At 35.6% G+C, this 26,418-nt stretch overlaps 1 protein-coding gene across 4 annotated transcripts in view; it reads right to left on the bottom strand.

The window, feature by feature from the left end:
- The window catches only part of LOC127654803 (nck-associated protein 1), a 70,154-nt gene extending 44,009 nt beyond the window's left edge, over positions 1-26,145 (bottom strand). For 2 of the 4 annotated variants that reach the window (XM_052142241.1, XM_052142240.1), the window contains exons 1-3: positions 25,853-26,145; positions 11,523-11,540; positions 5,256-5,366 (exon numbers count right to left, since the gene is read on the bottom strand). In XM_052142241.1, coding sequence (XP_051998201.1) covers positions 5,256-5,366; positions 11,523-11,540; positions 25,853-25,960 — 237 coding nt within the window. In that variant the 5' untranslated portion in view covers positions 25,961-26,145. The remainder of the gene's footprint in view (positions 1-5,255; positions 5,367-11,522; positions 11,541-25,852) is intronic. The other 2 variants (XM_052142243.1, XM_052142242.1) reach the window with 1 other exon arrangement.
- Between the last annotated feature and the right edge of the window lie 273 nt (positions 26,146-26,418).

Consider the following 26,418-nt stretch of genomic DNA (forward strand, 5'->3'; position numbering starts at 1 on the left):
TACACACCGATCAGCAACAACATTAAAACCACCTGCCTAATATTCTGTAGGTCCCCTCTCGTGCCACCAAAACAGTGCCACTCCGCATATCAGAATATTATTCTGAGATTATATTCTTCTCACCACAATTGTACAGAGCGGTTATCCGAATCAGAGTTTTTTTTTAAATTTTTTTTTTTTACCATTCAGAGTAAATTCTAGGGACTGTTGTGTGTGAAAATCCAAGGCGATCAGTAGTTACAGAAATATTCAAACCAGCCCATATGGTACCAACAATCATCCATGCGATTATCTAATCAGTGCAGTGCATAAAATCATGCAGATACAGGTCAGGAGCTTCAGTTTATGTTCACATCATCCATCAGAAAGGGGAAAAAAGTGATCTCAGTGATTTGGACCATGGCATGGTTGTTGGTGCCAGATGGGCTGGTTTGAGTATTTCTGTAACTGCTGATCTTCTAGGATTTTCATCCACAACAGTCTCAAGAATTTACTCTGAAATGTACCACAAAAAAAAAAAATATCCAGTGAGGGACAGTTCTGTGGATGAAAATGCCTTGTTGATGAGAGAGGTCAGAGAATGGCCAGACTGGTTCAAACTAACAAAGTCTACGGTAACTCAGATAACTGCTCTGTACAATTGTGGTGAGAAGAATATTATCTAAGAATGCTATTCTGAGATGTGGGTTGTGGGTTTTTGGCAGCACAAGAGGAACCTACACAATATTAGGCAGGTGGTTTTAATGATGTGGCTGATGGGTGTGTATGTATATATATATATATATATATATATATATATATATATATATATATATATATACATATATACATATACACATACTACCGCTCAAAAGTTTAGGGTCACTTACTCAATCTTTATTATTTTTCACATTTAAGGATAATAGTAAAGTCATCAATACTATGGAAGAACAGAAATTGAACTATAGGAATTGTGTTGTGACTAAAAAAATTCATCAAAGCTGTTATATTTTAGCATCTTCAAAGTTGCCAGCCTTTGCCTAGAATTTTGACATTTTCTCAACCAAGTTCTTGAGGTATCACCTTGGGATGCTTTTTAAACCATATTGAAGGAGATCCCATCTATGTGCTGGGCACTTATTGGCTGCTTTTCTTAATTATATGGTCCAAGTCACCCATTTCAAAAACTATTATTTTACACACAATTATATTTATATAATATATATAATTTATATTATAATTATATTTTTGCCTTCAAAACTAATTTAAAACATTTAAGCATATGCCTTCAGATCAAAAGATTTTAAAGATCATGAGAACATTTAAGTCAAGTGACCCCAAACTTTTGAACAGCAATGTATATATATATATAAACTGTTTGGTTAATTTGTTATGAGACAGACTCTGTAAATAAATCCTCACTTTTTGTAGCTTATAAACAGAAATCCAGCCGGATGGTCATTTAGCCTAAATGTCCTCAACTCAGCCCTTTTCCACCAAAATTGTGCTGGTTCACAGCAGCACACAGCAGTCTTTGTTTATTATTCATACTCATAGTTTTGTAAGTATTTCATATTTATATATAAGCTTCAATTAATGTTCAGGAGTTAGGTAAAGAAATAACAAATAAAAATTAATGCAATCAACTCAAATTTATGGCATTAAACAAAATTTTATTTCAAACAGACGTGGAGGATAGAGGCTTGAGTAGCTTTGCAGTGCAACACAAATAGGAATGGATTGGCCATTAAGTGGATGTGCATTGACGTGTGCATTGTACACCCAGTGTAGACACCATTGTTGATTATACAGGCTGTGATTTAGTTTTGTTTTGCATTTTCAAAACTGTACTTGGTGCGGACAATATCCTACCCACACTCTAACGTTAGTGGTTCCTGGTTTAATGGGCCAGTGCAGAGCCCAAACCACCTTTTCTTTGGTGAAAGCATGCAAAGGGGCCAAACTGAGCAGCTGCATCCTTCATATAGCCTTGATGGATATCATAATGTCTCTAAGGTTGAAGTCTGCAGGCTTCAATATTTTTTGGACTGTTTCCTCTCATGATGTTAGTGCTGCTTTCACAATATAGAGATGTCACAACCGTAATGCCAATTTTTCCCAATTTCTTTGACACTTAATTAAAATGTAATATTACATGTTCTTAAGTGATCTGGATTGAGTATTTCAATTCAGAGTTTTTACAAAGTGTGTCATCTCCCAAAAACCATCCAATCATCTATTTATCTTATTTATCTATATCAATGTCCATATTTGTAACGTTCGTAACGCAAGCTCCTCTCTCAATCTAAACTGGAAAAATACTTGTCTAGACTGAAACTTTCTGATGTCTGAACTTTATCTGTAAGGGTCTATGATTATACATAAAAATAGTTTGATATGATGACAACAAGTACTTCATATATAAATTTAAATTTCACGTTTTCACTTTTAAAAAAAATGCCCATACTAAAAGCATTGGAGTGCACAGAGATCAACCTTGAATGGCACAATAAAAACCAGTAGAGGTGTGGGAACGTGACACTCCTACATTCCTAAAGCAACACAGGATGAACTGATGTCATTTCCCCAGGCTTGACAACTGAGACCTGATCTCCACAGATTCTGAAATAAAGGGTAACTGTGTCTTCTATCCATATAATATGGATTGTCCTTTTGTTAAACCACAAAAAATATACCACATCAAGTATATAAAGACCCCATGCAATAAAAAAAACATGTTTTATGTCTTTAAGTCTGTGTCAGCTTTGAGGCCATCTATGTGCTTGTGTCCTCCTAAAAGTTATAAAATGTTATTACAAAATAACCTTTTAGCAGATTTACGCATTTAATTACCCTTTTTCTTCTGGAAATATGGACTTAAAATACTGGTGACGCATCTTGCACTAACACCATGGGCAAAATTTCCATATAGTGCAACAGTCTGGTTCCAAAAGCAAAAATCCCATTATCTTTTTCCATAGGGGAATTGATTATTACAAATAACTTCAAAACCTATATAATGACAGGCCTACCGTGAGCTCCGATTTTGTAACTTGATAGTATGGTTTTGATGTATTTGGTTTGGTATATATATATATACATACACACCAATATTTTGCAATATAATTAAAATAATACTTCTACACTTCTAACAACTTAAAATATATATATATTTTTATTTTTAACCCAATTACATCATTTGCATTGCTTCACAGAATTGTAATTCATTCCCTCATTAAAGACGTTAAGTACATGGACATGTACCTTTGTCTTTTTGACTGATTTCTTATATTTTTTTGCTTTAAAGTGTAACAATTTACAATAAGGTTCCATTTGTTAACATTAGATAATGCATTAGGTATCATGAACTAACAATGAACAATATAATTTTACAGCATTTATTAATCTTAGTTAATAAACAACTGTTCTTTGTTAGTTCATAGTGCATTAACTAATGTTAAAGCATATAATCTTTGGTTTTAAAAATGTATTACTCTATGTTGAAATGTATAAAACTAAGATTAATAAATGCTTGAAAAGTATTGTTCATTGTTATTACATGTTAACTAATGCTTTTAACTAATGCCAACAAAGGGAACCTTATTGCAAAGTGTTACAACTAAAATTAAGATATACAACTTTTGATTTTAAAATGATATTACTATATGTTGAAATGATCATTAACTAAGATTACTTAATGCTGTAAAAGTGTTGTTTAATGTTAGTTTGTGTTAAGTAATGTTGTTTACTAATGTTAATTAATTTAATCTTCTTGTAAAGTGTTACCAATTAAAGTTTGTAATGTGATTCACCTAAGAACTGGTTGGTTTGGTTCATGGCTTGGAACTCTTATGAATTTTATAGGAAAAAAACTTCTGGAATCAAGACACTTGAAAAAGTGGGCGAACACTCTTATACAGTCAAAATATTTTCTATAATGAGAATATGGCACTTCCCCAACATCATCTTCTGACTAGCAATAACAAGTAGCAAGTCATGGTTCTGATGTAATCTAAAGACTATTTTTTAAAAAGGGACAAGCCTTTTGATATTTCCTGCCCAAAATTCTCATTTCATTTGGAAACACGATACAGTAAAGACATTTAATTTAAAGTGATTTCATGGGGGTCTTTAAATAAGACTAAAACACTAATCCACATTAAGAATAAACATTAATTGTAGTGTTGTGGTTGAGGTTCCTGGAAAGAAAGACAGATGTGGGGACACCACCTTGTATTCTATGACTTAAAAAAAGCACACACAACGTCAAACATTTCAAAAGTATCAGTTCGGCAGCAGGACAGAATATTGTGCTTTTAAAATGGAAATGATGACCTCAAAATTAAAACTTTAGCAGTGAAGTTAGAATCACTTTGATGGTCAAAGCATGGGCGGCATGATGTTCAGGGCTGTGGTAATGGAGGAAAAATAATTACAGCAAGGACTGGGCTTGGTAATTGTGGTGTTGGAGGGGTTATGATTGTAATCGGATAGGAGACTAAAACTGCTGAAACACAAAACAGATTTTATTTTAAATTTATGCCACTACTACAGCAATTAGGTCAACCCCCATCAGTACAAAGTCACCATCTCCACCTAAAATAAGCACAGAGGATGTATACAAAGTTTTATGTCTGCTAAAAATGTTATAGTTATCATAATATAAAACTGTTGTTCTCCAAGTTTGCTGTTGAACGACCAATAATGGCATGTCAGATACAGCATTAAACATATGTACTCCAATATTGAACTAGGAAAAAACATATCCAGTGGCACTTTTCTTACAGAGTTTAATGCTATTATATAGATGCTGTAGAGCCCCTTTCAGCTTTCCTCATTTTCCCAACAACCGAGATAAGGATGTGCATTAGATGATGTAATGTGGGTCACGGCACTGCGTTTAAATAAGGACAACTGTATTCCATTGTGCCTTCAAGCTTTTAGCCACATTTCTACTGCAAATAATACTCTATAGCATTAAGAAGATCATTGTGGGAAGAATTGATCAAGTTTTTCATGACATCCCTGGTTAAACATGCAATACTTGGACTAATTCTCTGGGCAAAAAGGAAATAAGGACACACATTTTATCTGTGGTAAAAAAGAATACAAAATAGTTACAGCACATTTAATACAATAAAAAAGGTTGAAGTTATAATTTTCTATATAATGTAAAAATAATATTCATAAAACACTCTACTATTATTAACATCAAGCCATGCCATCAGCAGGGTCATTAGAACTTAAACATTCTTGATTCATCATATGAAACTTACGTTGTTGTTGCGTGTCTCGACAGCGGGAAATTTTCTGACAATGAATTTCACGGCTGACTCCAAGTTTTTATCAATCAGGTAGGAGGGTTTTGCCTTGGGATCTCCACAGGCCTACAACAAACAGGGAAAAACATCACTGCTAAACGTGCAATAGCTTGAACAGGACCACAATGAACATGTGCACAAAACTGACTGATATTCCATTGATCATGAAACAAAGAATCAAACCATTTGAGACAGATCAGAGAGGATGAACAGTGAGGTACAGTGCAGGGATTTGGTTACAGTTAGAAGATGCAGTGGGCGAAATGAAGAAGAAAGAGCCAGAATGTTAAGGAGAGTGAAAGATTGCGCTGTCACGATCATAGCATTTTTAATAACTATAAATTGTCATTCAAAATATCCCAAAATACAATTTCATTTTAAATGTTTTATTTGTTTATATCACTTGCAGTGTAAGCTAAATACACTGTAATTTAGTTATATTGAAGTATAAATAAAAGGTATGATTTCTTAAAGGCTTGTAAACAATTAGGGATGTGCACGAGTAATTGACTGATCATTTGAATATTAAAAACCCTACTCATAAATTAATTTTGAATTATCTGAATTACACTGTTCCCTCTGAATCTCACACCCCATCTTGCAGTTACAACTGAGTACACTGAGAGATGCTGTGGATATGTTGTTGAGGTGTTCAATGAGAGAAGATATGATGGAATGTGCGCTTTCAAGCAAACCAAGTGTGGCAATACTTGAAATATTTTGATTCTTGACATTCGGTTCTTATTGGAGACATACAAATCAATGGACGTGATCTACTTTTATAGTAGAAAACATATTAAGTGGTGTGTGAAGCTTATCAGACCAGTATGTGTGTATTTGTGTTAACCCCCTGAGACCAGAGCGTGATTGCAGTGTTCATTTTCCATTTCTCTTTTTGATTTATAACTTGTGGCACAAAAAAAAATAATAATAAATATTATATATATATATATATATATATATATATATATATATATATATATATATATATATATATATATATATATATATATTCACAACTTAGACCTGTTGCCCACATATGTGGACATCAATTTTTTAAAAATTCTGAGAAAAAATATGTCTAGAGCAAATGTTTTTCCTAAAAATGTATGTCCACATACGTGGGCAACAGGTCTAAGGTGTGAAATTTAGAATAATCAAGCCACAGGTTTTTTTTTCAAATTGTTTATTATGTTTCCAGGAGGGTTGGTTATTCATGTTTTTGAGATGATACAGACATTACGTCAGAAATTAGAATAATGAATACTGATTCAATGTTATGGCCAGCAACATGCAATCACTGCCAACAGTGTTAAAATTAAATGATACATTATAAATTCTGAATCTATTTACTCATTACTATTGTCCCATGTCTGCCAAACATGTTGAGTGGTCGATGTCATGTTGTTGCATCATGTGACTCTGTATGCAAGAAGTTTAATCCTTAAATAACAGTCTAGAGTGTTGTGAACGGAATTCAAATTAATTTAAATTATGTATTGCGTTTAGCAAAGCCAAAATACACTGCCTGGACAAAAAAAAAAAAAGAATACATAACCAATTGATGGGATAACCAGGTCATTCAGTACATTCAGGTAGTCGGTGGACTTAATTGTATTGCCGCATAACATTGCTGAGCCAGATCTGACCAAATGAAGCAACCCCAGATCATAACACTGCCTCCAGAGGCTTGTACAGTGGGCACTATGTATGACACGCCCATCGCTTTGGTATAGGGTAAATCTGGACTCAACAAACCACGTGACATTTTTCCATTGCTCCAGAGTCCAATCTTTATGCTCCCTAGAAATATTTGTTGTTTATTCTGATTAGCCTCACTAACAAGTGGCTCTCTTGTGGCCACACAGCTGTTTAGTCCCAATACTGTAAGTTCTCATTGCATTGTGTATGTGGAAATGCTCTTATCTTTTTCACTATTAAACATAGCCATCATTATTAAACATAGCCATCAGTAATACTGACAATTTTTTATGATGTGACTTCCAAGCCTTTTATTGATCTCTGATCACAATCATTCAAGATTTTTTCCCGTCCTCATTTATTCTGCGAAGCTGACTGTTCACCACTTTCCTTCCAGGTTTTAATAAAGCATTGGACATTTCTTAACCCAATTCCAGTGATTTCTGAAACCTCCTTGTTTTCTTTGCATGATGCAGGCCAATCATTTTACCCTTCTGAAACACAGTAACATATTTTCCACAATCACGGGATCCATCTTCCGACATGGTTGTTAAAGAAATTAGAAGTTACACTGCATCAGTAAGGGTTAAAATAATTGTTGCCAGCTGAAACATATTATTCACTGCAATAATGATCCAATAATAGGCTCTTAAGTATCTGTTTATTGAAATCCAAAGAGTAACTTTTTTTCTTTTTTTTTTGGCCAGGCAGTGTCTAACGTCCACTCAACGTGTCGCAGGAGGTTAAGTCTCACAACAAACAATAAGCGCATTTTATAACAAGCCAACTTTCACCACTTGTTTTAATGAATATTAACATGTGAAATAATACAAATGTGATAGCATATAGAAAGTAGACACAAAAGTTTTTATTTGATTACACTAATGCCTTCAGTATTGATTTCAATGTAAATTTTTTACTTTATTTAATACCATTTTTATTCATGCATATTGTTCATTTCATTTTCCCTCCCAAAAGAAAAGCAAGTTTGTTGAAGTTATCTTATTTTGAAACCGCTCTTGGAAACATTAGTGAATAAAACTAAATATAATATACATAAATAATACATAAATTTCATGTATGTGTCATACTTGTTATTTTTTAACTTGCATATTAATTCATGAGTAATTGATTACTAGTTTTTTATGGGTTAGAGGTCAACAAAATTACTCAAAAATGCCAATCCCTAAAACAATATTCATATTAATAATAAATATACCTTAATTAAACGCCTCTCTTTTTGGTCCATTTTAGTTGTGATAGGGTCTCAGTTTTTTGGAAGAAAGAATGATGTATTATTTTTATATTGAATAAGAATATTGTTATGCAATAGTCTAATATTTCTTTGGTAATTGCATCACTTTCATGTGGCATGTTACAGTTGTCTGTTTGAACCCTCAAGCCATCATTTCACAAGAAGGATCCCCTTTCTATTCTAAAGATTTCTATTCGATGTAATTGAAAAGTACATCAAGATTGTGCTTTTAGCAACAAAACATGATTCGATCAAATTATCACTAGGTTCCGATTATGTAATAATTGCGACAGGCCTACTGAAAGTGAATGAAGGAAAGAAAAGATAGATGGACAGGTAAAGGCAGAAGAGAGGAGGGAAAGAATTTTAAGAATGTTCTTCAAAGGTGCTTTGTGAGAAGTTGGAGAGTAGTTAGTGAAACAAGGACAGCAGTGTATGATCAGAAACAGTCCTAGGAAAACAGAGAGATGGTGGGTTTGCTGGAAAGTGTGTCTGATTTTTCTGTAAGAGGTGAATGTCTTACAGACGGGAGCTATAACGTGTCAGTGGACGTGCAGCTGAGGCAGGGCAGCGTGTATGGTCACATGACAATTTAAATGATGCTTAACATGCACCTACATCTAACGCAACCTCAACACCTTTTCAGTGTGCGCGACACAACACAGAGGCTCTGGGTGTAGCAAGACAACATGAGATTTTTAAGAAGCTCATTAGGTCATTCCCAAAAAAAAGACACCGCATGGCTGGCAAACTGACTGGGTTAACGAGCACTCAAATCGGCACTCAAAATTCACTTTCCTTTTGCGCTAATGAGACAAACTGCCCAAAGTAACAAAAACACAACCAGCTAACTTTAGCTAAATTACTCCCTTACCCACTGATAATGATTTACACAGCCAATCGCAGCAAAGTAAATAAATAAACCCATAGAAAATCTATACTAGTCTATGCCTCTGAAATCTTAAACTATTGCTGCCTATATTGTTGCCTTTGTTTATTGTACTACTGACATCCAAAGGTGCTGAACTGTTTTGCAGTTTAAAGCAAACTTGCAGCAACATAAAGAGGATGGCAAAAATAAAACAAATAAGGAAAAAATTGAAAATTAAAGAAAAATAAGCCTCAAGCATTAATAATAATAATATAACTCAAACTAAATATGGGCTAAGCAAAAGTTTGTAGTTACACATAGTGCTGGGCGATATATTACATATTTATAATACATCCATGAAGATTTTCTGGCGATATAAATTAAGCAACAATTGAATATCTCAATTTTGAGATGCTTTTTATTTACCCATTTGACCCTAAAAACGGCATAATTTAAATGGTTTTGTGATTCTTCCTTTCAAGTATGGAACAGAGGCAGAGATGTTCTAAAAGTGTCCATTCATTTCTATGAAACCGTTCAAACAGCCATTTAAATGAATTGATTCATAACAGATTAACAAAAATTATAAAAATAATTGACTTAAAAATGTTCTGCTTCTGTGTGCCATTTTTTTACATCTTAAAATGTTTTTGTAAAATATATATATATATATATATATATATATATATATATATATGTGGATAAGAATTTATATTCCTATGTATTGTTATATTGGTGCATATAAATTCAAATGTTTAAATCTAATTTTCCTTGCATTCTTTTAATGAAGAACAGTGTGGAAAACATGTCTTATTGCCAACTAGATTTTTCATGTATTTTACTTCTTGCATTAAATATTTTTAATCTACTTTGTAACAGTAAAACAAAGTGCACTCATATACACTCACCGACCACTTTATTAGGAACACCTGTACACCTACTTATTCATGCAATTATCTAATCATCCAATCGTTTGGCAGCAGTGTAATGCATAAAGTCATGCATATGAGTCAGGACCTACAGTTAATGTTTTCTTAAACAATCGGAATGGGAAAAAATTATTGATCTCAGTGATTTCAAGCATGGCATGATTGTTGGTGCAAGATGGGCTGGTTTGAATGTTTCTGTAACTGCTGATCTCCTGGGATTTTCACGCACAATAGTCTCTAGAGTTTACTCAGAACTGCTGCAAAAAACAAAAAACATCCAGTGAATGGCAGTTCTGCAGATGGCAATGCCTTCAACAGAGAATGGCCCGACTGGTTCGAGCTGAAAGGCTACGGTAACTCAGATAAACACTCTGTACAATTATAGTGAGCAGAATAACATCTCAGAATGCACAACACATCAAACATTGAGGCAGATGGGCTACAACAGCAGAAGACTACGTTGGATTTCAGTTACGTCAGACAAGAACAGAAAGCGGAGGCTGCAGTGTGCATACCATCTTTGTACCTCAGCAGAAATTGAGATTCATCAGACCTTTCTATGTTTTTCCAGTCTTTAACTGTCCAGTTTTTGTGAGCCTGTGCTCACTGCAGCCTCAGCCTTCTGTCCTTGGCTGTCAGAAGTGGAACCAGACATGGTCTTCTGATGTTGTAGCCCATTAACCTCAAGGTTCAACTTGTTGTGCTTTCTGAGATGCTATTCTGCTCACTACAATTGTACACAGTTACCGTAGCCTTTCTGTCAGTTTGAACCAATCTAGCCATTCTCCATTTAAGGCGTTTCCGTCCACTGTACTGCCGCTCACTGGATGTTTTTTGTTTTTTTGGCACTATTATTAGTAAATTCTAGAGACTGTTGAGCGTAAAATCCCAGGAGATCAGCAGTTACAGAAATACTCAAACCAGCCTGTCTGGCACCAACAATCATGCCACGGTCCAAATCACGGAGATCAAATATGTTCTCCATTCTGATGGTTGATGTGAACATTAACTAAAGGTCCTGACTCGTATCTATGTGATTTTATGCACTGCTGCCATATGATTGGCTGATTAGATAATAGCATGAGTAAGTAGGTGTACCTAAAAATGTGGTTGGTGAGTGTATATATGTATAATGAAAAATATATTGTTTTAGCAATATCGCCCAGCCCTAGTTACATACACAACTCTTTATCTGTAAGGCTGGCATAAGATAAAGTTCGTAAAGCAACAATAAAAACAAAACAAAACTCTAGTAATTACCAACAAACATAAATTTAAATAAATAAATACATTTAAAAACAGATTAAATGGAAGAGTCCTGCTGGTGCTACAGTTTGGGAAGGGCCTTTTTGTGAGTTGTGTACAGAAAAGTCATGGGACATGAGACTGGTAGGAGAGCGGGGGTAAGGGGAAGGGGGGAGGGAGGGGGGGGCTGAGATTTTAGGAAGGTGAAAAGCTGTGCAAACCTTCCAAACTTGTCCTTGCTGGGGGAAGCATTGTAACAGAAAGAGAGAAAATTACACATAAACACAGGTTCCAACGTCTACCATGCATGTTCACTTCAAAACAAATTAGCTTTGGGAACTAATTGTAAGTCGTTCTGGTTAGTGTGTTGGTTTGGATCCTAAGGAGGGACGCAAGGGGTCAGTTGGGTCACATAGTGCATTGAGAGGCAGTTGTTCCCAGAGCTAACATTGACACCATGCAGAATTCACTCCTCCGGTAGCAGGAACACTGTGGGCTCAGAATTCAAGTCCATGTTCAAGATAAGACCAGGAAGTTTGTGATTAGTCAACGAAACATAATACATGCAAGTAAAAGGAAACCAAGGCCAACATGTTCACAAAATGACCCAAAACAGATCTGAACTAGGGTTGCAACGGTATGAGATTTTCATGGCACAATAACCGTCTCAGAAAATATCACGGTTTTCACGGTATACAGTATTACACAATTATTATTATCAGTTACAATTACTCTTAAAGGAGTGAAAACAATGGTTTTTTTGTTTTTTTTTGGTTGAAGAAATGCTTTATTATAATTGAAACCATTTTTTTTTTATGGAAGTATGTGTAAATAAAGTCTCCTTTTTAAAAATAAAATAAATAGAATTAATAAAGCTAACAGAATTATAATAATAAACCAAATTATAAACATAAAAAACTAAAGCATGTTAAATTGACTACTAAATGAAAAATAACATCAGCTGTGTGAGCTTTTAAAGTAATGTCCTTTGATTATTAACAATTAACATGTATGTAGGTGCGTAACAGCACAGCCAGACTGCTCCTGTCTGTACCTTTAACTCGGTGGTTCTCAACTGGTTTTGCTTCAGGAAACATTGGAAATCAAATATCGACCTGCCATAGATTAAACATAACCTGTATTTAATGTATCCTGGGCCGCATTTCTTTTTATGTTGCATAGATTTGTTCATGATTTTCAAGTACAAGGACATGCATCAAGTGACATTATTTTTGTTGTCGACAACCACAAAGGGACAGGAAGTTTCTCTCCCCTCTTTTAAAAATTGAAGAGCATATTTACTTATATGAACCCATTATTATCCCGTTTGTTTCCTAATTACATATTACACAGGAGGAAAGGCTTCTCATTACCATGGTTAGGTCAGTGTAGCTAGTCTTGAATAATAGTCATAATAATTACAAATTATAGTATTTATGAAAAATAAGTACAAGCTGAAACAAATCTTGAAACTTTAACTACAACTGCCACTGTTGATATAAAATTAGGTCTAATAGATTCTACCCTTTAGATAATTTCATATGAAAATATAACATTGTTACTTTTACTCATGAAAATCGTGAAATAATTTTGTAAAGGTGATGATGTCTATACTAATTTTTGTTTTTTTAGCACGTAGCATAATGTTGCTGTTTTCCTCCTCAGTGCGGTTTGGCATGTCAGGGCTGCCCTACTGTTTGAGATATTTGACTTGATTTCCCCCGTAACACTTTAAACTAGAAAAGTCTTTCTAGAATTGAAATTGCTCACATCAGTTTTGAGGTTAATATCGAGATAAGCCCAGTTGTTGCACGTGGGCACCAGAGAGAAGAGCAGATCATGATCACAAGCTGGTTCTGTTACACTCGTGTGAAAGAGCTGATGAGAAGCATTTAGCTGATTGCGAGATTGTCGTTAAATCTGCATCGGCAGTCCTAAATAGGCTATCATTTGACGGCAGCCAAAATATCTTCAATGGGAAAACCACAGCATTGTTCTTTTCCTGCTGTCTGCGAGCGACCCAGTCTGAATAGACCTGCGAGTTAAGAAACACTGCTTTAACTCACACAAACACTCACTTATGTCAGACCCCCTCACCTCGATTCGCTGACATTTTCTCCGCTGCATGTGTGTGTGGCGCAAGATGACGAGGAAAAGAAATGCGCATGTGCAGGTGAGATTGTCCATCCGGTTGCATTTTTTTTTTTCAATACCGTAGATAAGCAAATGTACATGGTATGAAAACCATCAATTTTCATACTGTGGTATACCGTGAAACCGGTATACCGCTGCAACCCTAATCTGAACTTATAAAAGTATAACAAACAGAAACACATACACTGCAAAAATAGAGCTAGCAGGCAAACAAACAAAACAAACAAAGAAACAAAGAAAAATGTCATTATTATCTGGTTAAATGCATCAAATTATCTCATGCACAGAATTACTCCTGACCAAGAGTGATTTCAGACTGTTACAAATCCATTCACAACACAATGACGAACTCGTCTTGGCCTATCCATGTCATTTCAATCACTCAATACAAACTGTAAATTATTAACCAAATCGTTTTCTCCATAGTTCCACAAACGTCAAACAGGAAATATAATTCAATGTGGTTGTATGGTTTAAAAGAATGCTAAAGGTACAAATGTGCAACATTTTGTTACTGTTTCTACCATAAATGTTTTTACCAATACATACCTGCAGTGACCAATCAGAAGTGAAATAAATGAAGGTACTAAAACCATATCAAGCAATGCAGATGAGAATGCTAAATATGCTTGATCATTTGAACTTGGATTAACTGTGCTTAAAACTACCCTGATAGTACAGGCCTACCTCTTGAAAAAGTACAAGCATTTATTTTTTTTCCACCACATATCTGTCTGGATTCTCTATATAGTATCTTACCCGTTTTCCACCGAAATGTTGCATTTTCACCATCAAGTGAGTGGTGGACGATGACATAATTGACCACATAATTACATAATTTCCCACAAACAAACCAGCTGCATCATGGCCTTTGTAATGCCTTTATGCAATCACAAGCTTTTGATGTAACAGCCAGAAGTTATTTAAAAGGAATATTCTGGGTTCAATACAAGTTAAGCTCTATCAACAACAAGTGTGGCATAATATTGACTACCACAAAAAATTATTTTGAGTTGTACCTCCAATTTTTTTTTATGTAAAAATACTCACAGTATCAAAGGTTTAGCCACAAGACATAAACAATGGGTTTACATGATTTTAGTGTGATAAAATCACTTACAAACCTTTTCTGTGTAAACTTTAGCAAATTTTACAACTTTGTTGCATTATGATGTGATGTCAACAAACCCTAAAATTACTGTAAAAATTGTGATTTAAACAACTTTACAGCTCAAATAATATATGCGTTTAACATAATAATTAATGCAAGTACTTTTATAAAATTATACGCTTGACATTTCTGCCTTTAAACCCTCTAAAAATTGGCCCCATTCATGTCCATAGCAAGTGCCTCACAGTAACATCGATATTTGTTTTGTTTTATTTCAAGAAAATGAGGGGTCCACATTTTTTATTTGTGGTAATCAACATTTATGCCACAAATGCTGTCGATTGAGCTTAACTTGTATCGAACCTAGGGATGCACCGAAATGAAAATTCTGGGTCGAAACCGAAACCGAAAATCCAGGATGCACTTGGCCGAAAACCGAAACCGAAACTTTTACCTATTTAAAAAAAAAAAATTAATCAATAAAACTTAATTAATCTGAATTGAAAAACTACAAACCAATAAAATAATCACACTTTTATTGAAAGTAACACCAAAATTGGACAAAAAATATATTAAAACTATATTAAATATTATTCTTTCAGTTCTGTAAAAATCAAATTTTACAGATTTTATTAACAATTATCCAAATAATGTAAAGTTTTAGAAAACTATTATATGCAAAACAACAGTCAAGTAATGAACTTAGCTAGCATCTTTCAAAAAGTTTAAATATGCAACAGTAATTTTAATTAAAACAACAGGCAGAACACAGAATGGCAGAGGGCCTCTATTCCACTGATCTATATACTATAATATATAATTATATATATAGATCAGTGCTCTATTCTGTTTATGTAAATGTATGCACACTTTAAGTGAACATTATTGTGCAAAACAGCAGTAATTGAACTAAATCCAAAGGCAACTGTAAACGACAGATGTATCCTCAAGTGAAGAACAAGTGTAATGTAATTGCTTTACACATCATATTGGACCGCTTTCTATTTAAGTACAAGTGACAGGTTTCTCTTCAAGAACAAAAGTTGCTAAATTTTCTGACAGTCTCTCCTGTCAGAAAGCTCATCAAGAACATGAGATGCTGCACTGAACAGTCTCTCACTCTCTGTGCTGGTGCTTGGGCAGATAAATACCTGTGCGCAATCCGCGCAAGCAAAGGAAAGCGGTCTTTGTTTATGCGACCGTAGTCAAGGAGATTGCCGCTTCTGGCGTAGTTCAGATAAATACGTCTCAAGTTGTGGTGTAGCTGCGCTAGTTGTGACATTTTCCTGTAGAATCTCTTGCTGTATTCTGTATATATATATCTTGAAAGTTCTGCTGAACAAACACTGCAGATCGCAAATTTGATGTCCTTATCAGAAACTTTGAAGAATTTCCACACCGATGACATGATCGGCCTTTGTTTGGTAGCGCTGTGATAAGGGCTACATCGATCCAGAGTGAAATCTGAGCACTGAGGGGCGGGGCGAGGAGGTATATATTTTCGGCTCATATTTTCGGCCTTTTTTCTCTTTCGGCCGAAAACCGAAAGTGCCGAAAGTGCCATTTTCGGCCGAAAATTTTCGGCGGCCGAAATTTCGGTGCATCCCTAATCGAACCCAGAATATTCCTTTAAAAATTGCTATCAATTCACACAGGGTCTGAAATGTACTTTTTAAGTGGCTGATAGATGAAAAAAAAAAAAGAAATCCAGCTAGTCAGATTTCCTACCAGCAATTTTTTTTTATTATTATTATTATGTTTTATTGCATTTTACATGTGGATTTTACAGACATGAGAGACAAATAAACAATATTATAAGCATGTTTATAATTAAACTGCTTTTTTAATGTATTGCTTTGTTTTATTTGATTATTTATTAAATATTTAATTGCCAGATGGTCCATATAGAGTTATTTTTCAGATTATTTCCTAATTACAACAAAACTAAAGTTGTATTTTAAACTAATTGCTGTCAAATGAACAACAGTTCTTGGTTAATTTGGAGTGAGTTAATTCAGTCAGATCCAATTGATTCTTTAAAAAGAGCTGGCTTATGCAGTCGTTCATTTGGGAATTGGACAACACTGGTAGCGCTGTATTTGTCAATTCACTAAAAAGAACCGGCTCAAAAGAATACTTGAGAATCAGACTACACTGTCGCATGTTATGTCTTGCACTGTAGATTCAAAAGACCCGGCTTAAAGGGGTCATTTGATTGGGAATCGGTCTACTCTGGTAGAGCTTTAAGTCTCAAGAAGAAACACAAAGCAGTGAAGGTTGCTGGGGTGCTTAATGAGAGTACAGGAAACACTGTGAGAATTTTATTACGGTTTCCTGTCAGCACTGACGGGAGAATACTTGTTCAAGAACCGTTAACAAAACTGAATGTCACGAAAATAATTCAGTTCCTGTATTATAATGCAATCATTACCAGAGAATCTGTATGTGTGGTGGTGGGTTACTCGCACATCCACTGGAAATACGAAAATGGTCTTCCCTTCACCCTGATCGCATGAACGCTCCTGAACATTGCCATTATCTTGCTTCTAGATTTACAGATAACTGAGACTATCGATGAGCAGCGGTATTAGCTAATGAGAGCTGTTATTAGCGCATTCTTGTTTGAGACCAGCAGATTTAATGGAGATTTCTTAATTTTTCCAGCACAGAACAACACAGAAGTATTCTAGATTGGGAATCGGAGCAGGCAACATCTCCATTCCAGTGGAAAAGTGGTACCTAGGGCACAGGTTGGCAACCTCTTTGACGTGGAGTGCAATTTCTTATGATACTGGTAAATGGCTGTGCCGTTGCACCACTGATTAATCCTCCATGTGCCAATGCTGGCACGCATGCCATAGGATGCAACCACTGATCTAGCTAAACATCATGTAAGATAAGAGCACACTTCCTGAGGTGGTTTCCAGGGAAGTGTTCTACTGTCATTTCCTCTGGCAAAATATTGCTACCAACATTTATGCTGAAGGCATAACACAACTTGAGCTTAAAACAAAACCAGTAAGAGCAATGAGTTTGGGCTTAAACTGCACAAGCAAGATAAGAGAAGCTAAAGAGCTGAATGTACAATATGTCTACTAGTGATACAGTACACTGACATGCACAGAACGGGGTAACAGGGGCACAAGCACCTGCCCCTTTTGTTCACAAATCTAAAGGTGGCCTTCACAAATGTAAAGGTGCCCTTTTAAGCAGAGGAGCCTTTAAGAGCACAGAGATTTAAGCGGAGGTGTCTTTACTGCAGCACAAACCCTAACACCCCCAACAACTGTTGACGACAGATTTCTCTTCACATTGTCAATGTCCTTTCGCCCCTGCTAAGGTCTGTGCATGTCACTGCTTCAGTATATGAACAGCAAGTGTCAAATTATTTTGGGTTGTAATCAAGTAATCAAGCATTACAAATCAGCAAAAACTTCTGGAATTCACTATCAAATGAAATCTAAACTCCCTGTCCATATCCAACACAACGCACACAGATCTTAGAACACTCAATGCAATGCCTGCCAGTTGCTAGGCAACAGGACTACCAAAAGCATGTATTCCAATTTCTAGTCCTGTGGAAGAGCAATCTCTCAACTAAATTAGACAGAAAAAATTAAATAATGGCCAGTCACACTCGACTTGTTCAGTCAACACTGAAAACAATTGGAAAACACAGGTTGTCTGATTTACTAATTCTTATTATTTGTGATCTATATAGCACATTGTGCTCCTTGCTTTCGATTAAAATAATTCTCTAAACTGTGAACTCTACTACATTAAATGATATAGGGTGATTGTGAACCAATCAAGTATGTTCAACAACAGTGCAAAATTATTTTAATCTCATTCAATTTACTTTATTAAAATTAGCTAATACAACAATTCTTTTGAATATTTTGCAATTACACTGCATTTAATCTAGGCCTACTTAAAAAAAAAAATTACTAAATTTTACTAACTCCATTTGTGTTGGGACTACATTAATCATTTTTGTTGACAACTGAAACTGAGCAGGGAATTTGTAGTTCCCAGCATGCGTTGGGTGGAATAGATGGGGAGAGTAAAAATGTTGAAATTATGTGTTACTGTATGTGCTTTTTGAGCAAGATAAGAAAAGGGGTAGACATGATAGTGTTTAATGTTCAGTTATTTTGGGATTTAGAACAGATTCTGTTAAAGTGGTTTACCCATGGGGTGAAGAGTGGAGATTTTGCTTAGGCTGAGGATGGGTACGCAAAGAACACGCTGTAGGCCTATGTTGCTAACTAGCATAAACGTATTAAGTAAATGTTTCAGGTATATAACACAAAAATGTCAGGGACATATATAAATCACTCTGAGACTTTATTGGGTCATTAAAAATAACTATTATTTTGAAATTTCTTAAGTAAAAATTTCTGACAAATAATTAATAAACAAAACCAAGACAACTTACTGTTGATGTAACTTAATTGGTTCATGTGAAACCGATGTACATGATTATAATACTTTCAGTGAAAATGAACAGAGTGTGCTCTACAATGTATTCTGAATGTAAAATGCCAATAGAAGTTAACAAGAATGAAAGAATATGACTAATATTGTGGATAGATGGTATAGCTGTGTTTACCTTCTATGCTTGTTCCAAAGAGTGAGGTCAGACATATAGAGAAGTGAACAGCATGGAGACAGACGGCACTCAAGAGACCTTCTTGCAATTTATGACACCGATTCCACCTGGTATTAAGATGCATTTCGAGTGATCCGATCACATGTGGTCAGCCTTAAATGCAGGTCTAAAACGTTTTGTGATCGGATCACAAAACTACATACGAATGTGGTCAAAAACGAATGTGACCAGATCGCATTTGAAGTGTAAATGCCAATCCGTCCTGTCGGCATACCGGAAGCAGTGAAACGACGCCCCTCACCGGTCAATCAACCGCGGGGCTAAAACAAGAGTTTAAACTTTGCCGTTTACGAGCAGGTTTCAAATTAAATAACTGTCCGATCTGAACATTTTAAAAAGCGGATACATACACAATCACAAGAGCACAGATCTTCTTTATCGTGCCTGATTTCAACAAAGATGACAAGCACGAACACCTGGAACTCCTTTAATACAGGCAGCTTCAAGTGACAGTGAGCAAGCACACACACACCCACACCGCGTGTCTGTGTGAATGAACGCTAAGCTTACGTTGCTCTCTGAGGATTATTTTAACATCTCTGCACCTTATGTTGTTTTGGGTCTGGTTTTAATTCGGGATCATCTGCTGTAAGTAACAATTTGCCATTTCCCATATTCTGTTTGTTTCATGAGGCAATAAATGAAAACGTGACAAAAACATGTATTTGTACTTGGGGGCTATCAGTTTCACTTATTACATCATGAAACATAAACAGAATGTGGGAAATTGCACGTTGTTATTTGCAGCACAGCATTGCGATTAAAACAAGCCCCAAGATTGACTCAAGATGGCTAAAAACTCGTTTGTGAGTGAAATTAATCTGCTTATTGAATTTTACAAGTTGAGAATGTTCTAACGTTATGACTCATGACCATTCAAGTCTGTATGATATTACCTATTCACATTATGACTGTTTTGTTCACATTTCATAAGTGCATTCAAACACACACACAATCACAAAAACCACTGGTGCACTCGCAGTCTAGCTGCTAGCATAAATATTACACCATGTTTACAGAGATTAGGGTTTGTATTGTGCGTTTTGTTGTTTATTTTTCATTTCACACGATGTTTGAAGTAAATTTTTCTCTCTCTGTTAGCGATATCAAGTCATCAGGATTACCGTAAACATATAAATGGGCACCATACATTTTATGCAAGTGTATTTTCATTTATTTCTAATTCAAATCAGTATTCATCAGTAATATAGGCACATTTCTTGTTCATGTTACATCTCCCGAGACTTATCTTAATACCAGGTGGAAATGGGGACTAAAGGCAGTGCCCTCAATAAGTTTTTGGTCTGTGAAACACTTTTCATAATTTTTTCTGTACGCCATCAGAACGTATTGGAAATGAAGATATCAACATGTGATTAAATTTGGAAGTATTTACATCCAAATTGGGTGAACGGTTCAGGAATTCAAGCATTTCACATACATAGATCTCCCATTTTCAGAGGCTCAAATGTAATTGGACAATCGACTAAGAAGCCGTTTTATGGCCAGGTATGGGCTGTTACCAGGTTATTTCATTAAAAATGAAGCAGTTACAAGGTCTGGAGCTGATTCCAAATGTGGAATTTGCATTTGGAAGCTGCCGCTGTAAACTTTCAATAAAACTCAGCAACAGCCAAAGTCCTGGACAACCACAGAAGACGACAGTGGTAGAGGATCACAAAATTCTTTCCTTTGTGAAGAAAAACACTTCAGAACATCAAGCCATGTCAAGAACAATTTCCAGGAGGTAGGCATATCGTTGTCAAAGTCTACAATCAAGAGAAGACTTCATGAAATTAAATACAGAGGTTTACCAGAAGGTGAAAACCTCTTGTAAGCCTCAAGAATAGAAAGGCCAGATTAGACTGCCAGGAAGAATATAAAAAAAGCCAGCCAAGTCCTAAAACACATTTCTTTGAATGGATGAAACAAAGATGAACCTGTACCAGAAATATGGGAAGAGTATGGAGAAGGCAAGGAACGCAGCATACCACATCACCTGCGAAACATGGTGGATGCAGTGTTACACCATGGCTGCCAATGAAACTGGTTCACTAGTGTTTTTTGATGATATAACTGCTGACAGAGGCAGCAGTATGAATTCTAAAGTGTTTAAGGCTGTATTTTCAGCTCAGATTTAGCCAAATGCTGCAAAACTGAGATGACGGTACTTTATAGTATTGATGGACAGTGACCCATAAAATACTGTGAAAGCAACCAAAGAGCTTTTCAAGGCAAAGTAGTGGAATATTCTTCAATGGATGTGTCAATCACCTGGCCTCAACCTAATAGAACATGCATTTCAGTTGCTGGAGACAAAGACTGAAAGCAGAAATACCCACAAACAAGAAGCAACTTAAGACAGCTGCAGTAAAGGCCTGCAAAGCATCACTAGGGAGGACACCCATAATTTGGTGATATCAATGGGATCAGTCAGTCATTCACTGCTAATGATTTTCAACAAAGAAATAAGAATGATTTTTTTATTTATGATTATGTTAGTTTGTCCAATTACTTTTGAGCCACTGAAAACAGGGGGTCTGTGTATATCTTGTGCTTTAATTCCTGAATAGTTCACCCAATTTAGATGTAAATAACTTTACATGAAAACTGACAGTCTGTACATATTGATTCAAATTCATTTTTGTGTTGTACAGATCCAAAATTATGATAAGTTTCTCAATGTCTAAATACTTATGGAGGGCACTGTACTTTGCAGACAGTTGAGCACTAAGTACTTCAAAGTATACCCTTTACACTGTTAGCGAATATGAAAGCATTCAACGCATGTGCACCATGACTGCTTTGTGATACAGGCCAATGTTTTTTAAGACATCAAACTTCATCATTAAAGCTCCAGCAGAACTAATATTACCAACATGCAACAAAATGAGGAGACAGTGAAGACATTATTAAATATATTCATTTTATACACAAAATTGATACAATGCTAAGATGTAATAAAATACTAAATAACAATAATTTAATGAAATAGTGCAAATGAATAAATACTAAAAATTTTAAATTAAGTTCAATTGGGTTATCAGTTCAGTTATCAGTTTGACACTAAGACTCATTCTTTAATATAGGGCTATCTATCCTAATATAGAGAATATTTTGAGTAAGCCTACACGTTTTCAAGGCTTATTAAAGATAATTAAATTTTGTGTTTGATTGTCAATTAACCAGCCTACAGTATTTTTGTCAGCATAAACTAGGCAACAACTACTGTATTACCAACAGGGAAATTCAGATAATACTGACAGTAAGCAGAAAGCTTATAACCAATTGTGACAGAGCTCCTGATAAAAGTTTATGATCGAGATCGGCCAATCTAATTAAAAGAAAATCGATAATCAGCTGTAAAAAATCCTGATTGGAACATCCAAAGCTAACAGTGATGGTCCTCCACTAGCCCACTGTCTTCTGTGATCTGGATGCACTTTGTGTGCGAGGCTCTCATTTTCCTATAACTTCAAACCCCTGAAAGTCAATAATTTATGAGCATCTATTTCAAGTTATATTTTGCAACAAGAAAATGAAGACGGTTTTAGGATCATTCAGATTATTATTACTATTATTGTGCATTATGACATTATTTTCATTTCATTATTTTAAATTTTTTTGCATTACAGTAATGATAATTGGGGAAAAAATGCTTAACCCTTAACAAGTGGACTTTTTTTTAGGGGCAAGTGAAAGAGAATTTTACTTGCCCGACCGGACAAGCAGACTGATTAAAACGTCAATAACAAAATAAAAATAACCAGCTATATTTGTGAAAAACTAGGCAGGACTCCAGACAAAAAAATAAATAAATACTTAGGAGCCATTGGCTCCTAAACTGAAACATTAAGGAGCTTGAAAGGGAGCCTGGGTAGCTCAGCTAGTAAAGACGCTGACTACCACACCTGGAGTTGCAAGTTCGAATCCAGGGCGTGTTGAGTGAATCCAGTCAGGCTTCCTAAGCAACCAATTGTCCCAGTTGCTAGGGTGGGTAGAGTCACGTTGGGTTAACCCCCTCACGGTCGCTATAATGTGGTTCTCGCTCTCAGTGGGGTGTGTGGAGAGTTGTGCGTGGATGCAGCGGAGAGGCCTAAGTTAAACACAACTGTAGATAATGCTCTAAATTGTAAAAGTTTTAGTGGGAAAAAAATGTATGAATAAAGCACAGCTTGCTAAAGTGTGCCTAAAAAATTACGATTGTATGGGTATCTGAGGGTTATTTGTCATTAATTTACTATCACAAAAATCTTAAACTAACTGTCTTAAAATAAGCTTCATATTCTTTAAGCAATATATGTTTTTTTTATTTGAAGTTTGAGGTCAAATATGAACCACACATGTTCTTGACAGTAGGGCTGCCCCCTGATAGTCGACTATCCATTAGTCGATGAGAAGAGTCTTGGTCAACCGGTTGAAAAAAAAAGAAAGAAAAGGAAAGAAAAAGAAAGCTCAGCAGGAAAATGAAAAACACCGGGTATTACCGCTGGTTGGATGCTAGGTGCTACTATGGGCTAATTTTCATTAAGCAGGGTTAGGGTTAAGCCTACACAATAAATCAAGACACCTCGATTTCAAACTTTGAACTTTAATTTTTTTAAATAAAAGTTAAAATGAAACTGGAAAAAAAAAAAGTGCATTTAAAATGTGTGCAGATGGTTTTACAACAGTTGACAACATCTCTTTGGCAAAGAACCTCATCTGTGCATTCTTTACCAGTCGTGTATTTCTTTATCCGTGAAAATTGATCACGTGTGTGAATACTTTTTTTTTTTTGTTTTGTTATAATATATATATATATATATAGCAATAAGCAAATAAAATACTGAAGTGATAAAAAAAACTATTTATACATTTTGTATTTTACAGGCTATGGAGTTGCGCTCACAATAAACTGCTATGTGGAAATAAAGTGAACTGAACTCAAAACACCTCCTGAGCTGAGATGTCTGAAGTAATTTGCAGCACCTCATAGACGATACTGTTCTTGCAAAAAACAAAACAAAAAAAAAATTGGAACGCAGAAACAAAGAGTGACATCCTCAGACGCATGTGTTCCACGAGACTGCAAGCCTCTGTATCAGCACCTTTTCTGTTATCTGTTCTTAATATAATAAAGAGTGTTTCTTAAAGTGCATGTCTTTGTGTCTACGGGCAAATTATTGTAATATTAATAGTCTAATAATAATAATACATTTAATAGATTAATGGGAAACGAGCCAAATATCGACTTGACATCGTCAAAGGCAACAACTATTGGTGATCACTCTGACCATCGTCGATTCCTGGGATCATCGCCTGTTGGCAAAACCCTAATGTACATTTCTCTGTATATAAATTAACAAAATTTTCATACAGTCTCATGCAGGATTTTTCGACACATTCAGGGTCATTACCACTTTTGCCGGTGTCACTGCGGCTCACTTTGTACGTGCGCACGCTTGTAAAATTTATATTTTAAAGGCTCATTATTACGGTTCAATATTTCTCTATAATGTAGAACAGTGTTAGCAATATTATTTATAACATTCTTTCTCAGCCCTGGAACTCAAACCATTTTCTGATGCCCCCCAACATATATATAAGTAATTAAATTAAGATCATAAACGTGCGACGACTAGTCGACTAATGGTTTAAATTAATGACTACTAGTCGACTAGGAAGATCTTTGGTCGGGGGCAACCCTACTTGACAGGTTCCTTCAAATTCACCCAGATATGTTAAAACATCCTTTAATCCATAATAGATGTACTGTCCCAAAGTTGATCACATTATTACAGCTCAGCAATAATTAAAGGGGTTGATAAAAAAAACAATTTTGCAAGGCACAACTGTTACAAACAACCAACATCCTATACATTTGACATATGTCAAAAGTGCTCTTAACTTTATAGGTATAACAAGTGCAAGGGCTTAGAACCAAGACTAAGGTCCCTGAGAATGTAAACATGTCAATTTTAACATGGATCCCATTTAAGATATACAAAATATTCATTATATCCATGACTGTCTTCAACAGCAGCTACCGATTACCCACAATTAAATTGTGTTATGTAATGTCTGGATTGGATATTTTTCGATTATTGGGATATTAAAGTGCTTTTAAAAGCTGGGTCACGATGAGGGTGTTCAGAGGCCCAATCATGGCTTTGTGCAGTTAACCCCGAATTGTATGCATCCGTAACATGACATCTGCTTCAATCTCACAGAAGGAGGTAAAACTAGGACATTTGGCTTCCTCGTCATCATTACTGCCATCATAAGCATTATTATCGTGGACTTGATCGACTCTATAATATCTGTCTTGGCTGGCGATTCACGAACCTGTACTACATATCAATCAAGTGAGCTATATCAACCTAAACATGGATCTCACTCACTCACTCACTCACTCACTCTCACACACACACACACACACACACACACACACACACACACACACACACACACACACACACACACACACACACACACACACACACACACACACACACTTTCAATCAGGGCCTGGCCTAAATCAAACGAATGCGAATGTTTATCTGTGAATATGAGTATTAGTGTCTATTATTGCAGCCCACCTTAACACACATGCATGAAGCGCTTATTCTCACCTTCTTGATGTTGTAGATACGCGTGAGCATCCCGACGCCTCGGTCGTTGAGGATCGTCAGTTTCTCCGCGAGCTTCTGCTGGCTCGGCTGCAGCGCGCTCCGCGACATGGCTCAAACGACCGTTAAAACGAGCTAAATCACAACCTAACAGGTTTCTCGTGTATTATTAGAGGGAAAAGTGGCGACACGCGTAGGTTTGTAGTGTTAAAATGGGCCCATATTACGGGCTTCGGGCGCGTCGTCGGGGATGTGTATTTTTTTTTCTAGGTGTTGCCCTGACGGCCAGAACGAGGCTGCTTCCGGAAACGACGTCACTTCGTCATGTGACCGGAGCCCTCCGCAGGACCGCCGCCCCTCCGCATATTGTTGAAACTGACCTTATTTATTTAAGCCTTATGGTTTAGTTTGGTGAATTTAGTATACCTGAAAGCAAATTTGACTAATTTAAATTATTATTATTTATACTTAGTACTATTTATACTATATATATATATATATATATATATATATATATATATATATATATATATATATATATATCACAATAACTAGTAATTTTAACATAT

This window comes from Xyrauchen texanus, chromosome 14, assembly GCF_025860055.1.
Source record: "Xyrauchen texanus isolate HMW12.3.18 chromosome 14, RBS_HiC_50CHRs, whole genome shotgun sequence".
NCBI classification, from domain to species: domain Eukaryota; kingdom Metazoa; phylum Chordata; class Actinopteri; order Cypriniformes; family Catostomidae; genus Xyrauchen; species Xyrauchen texanus.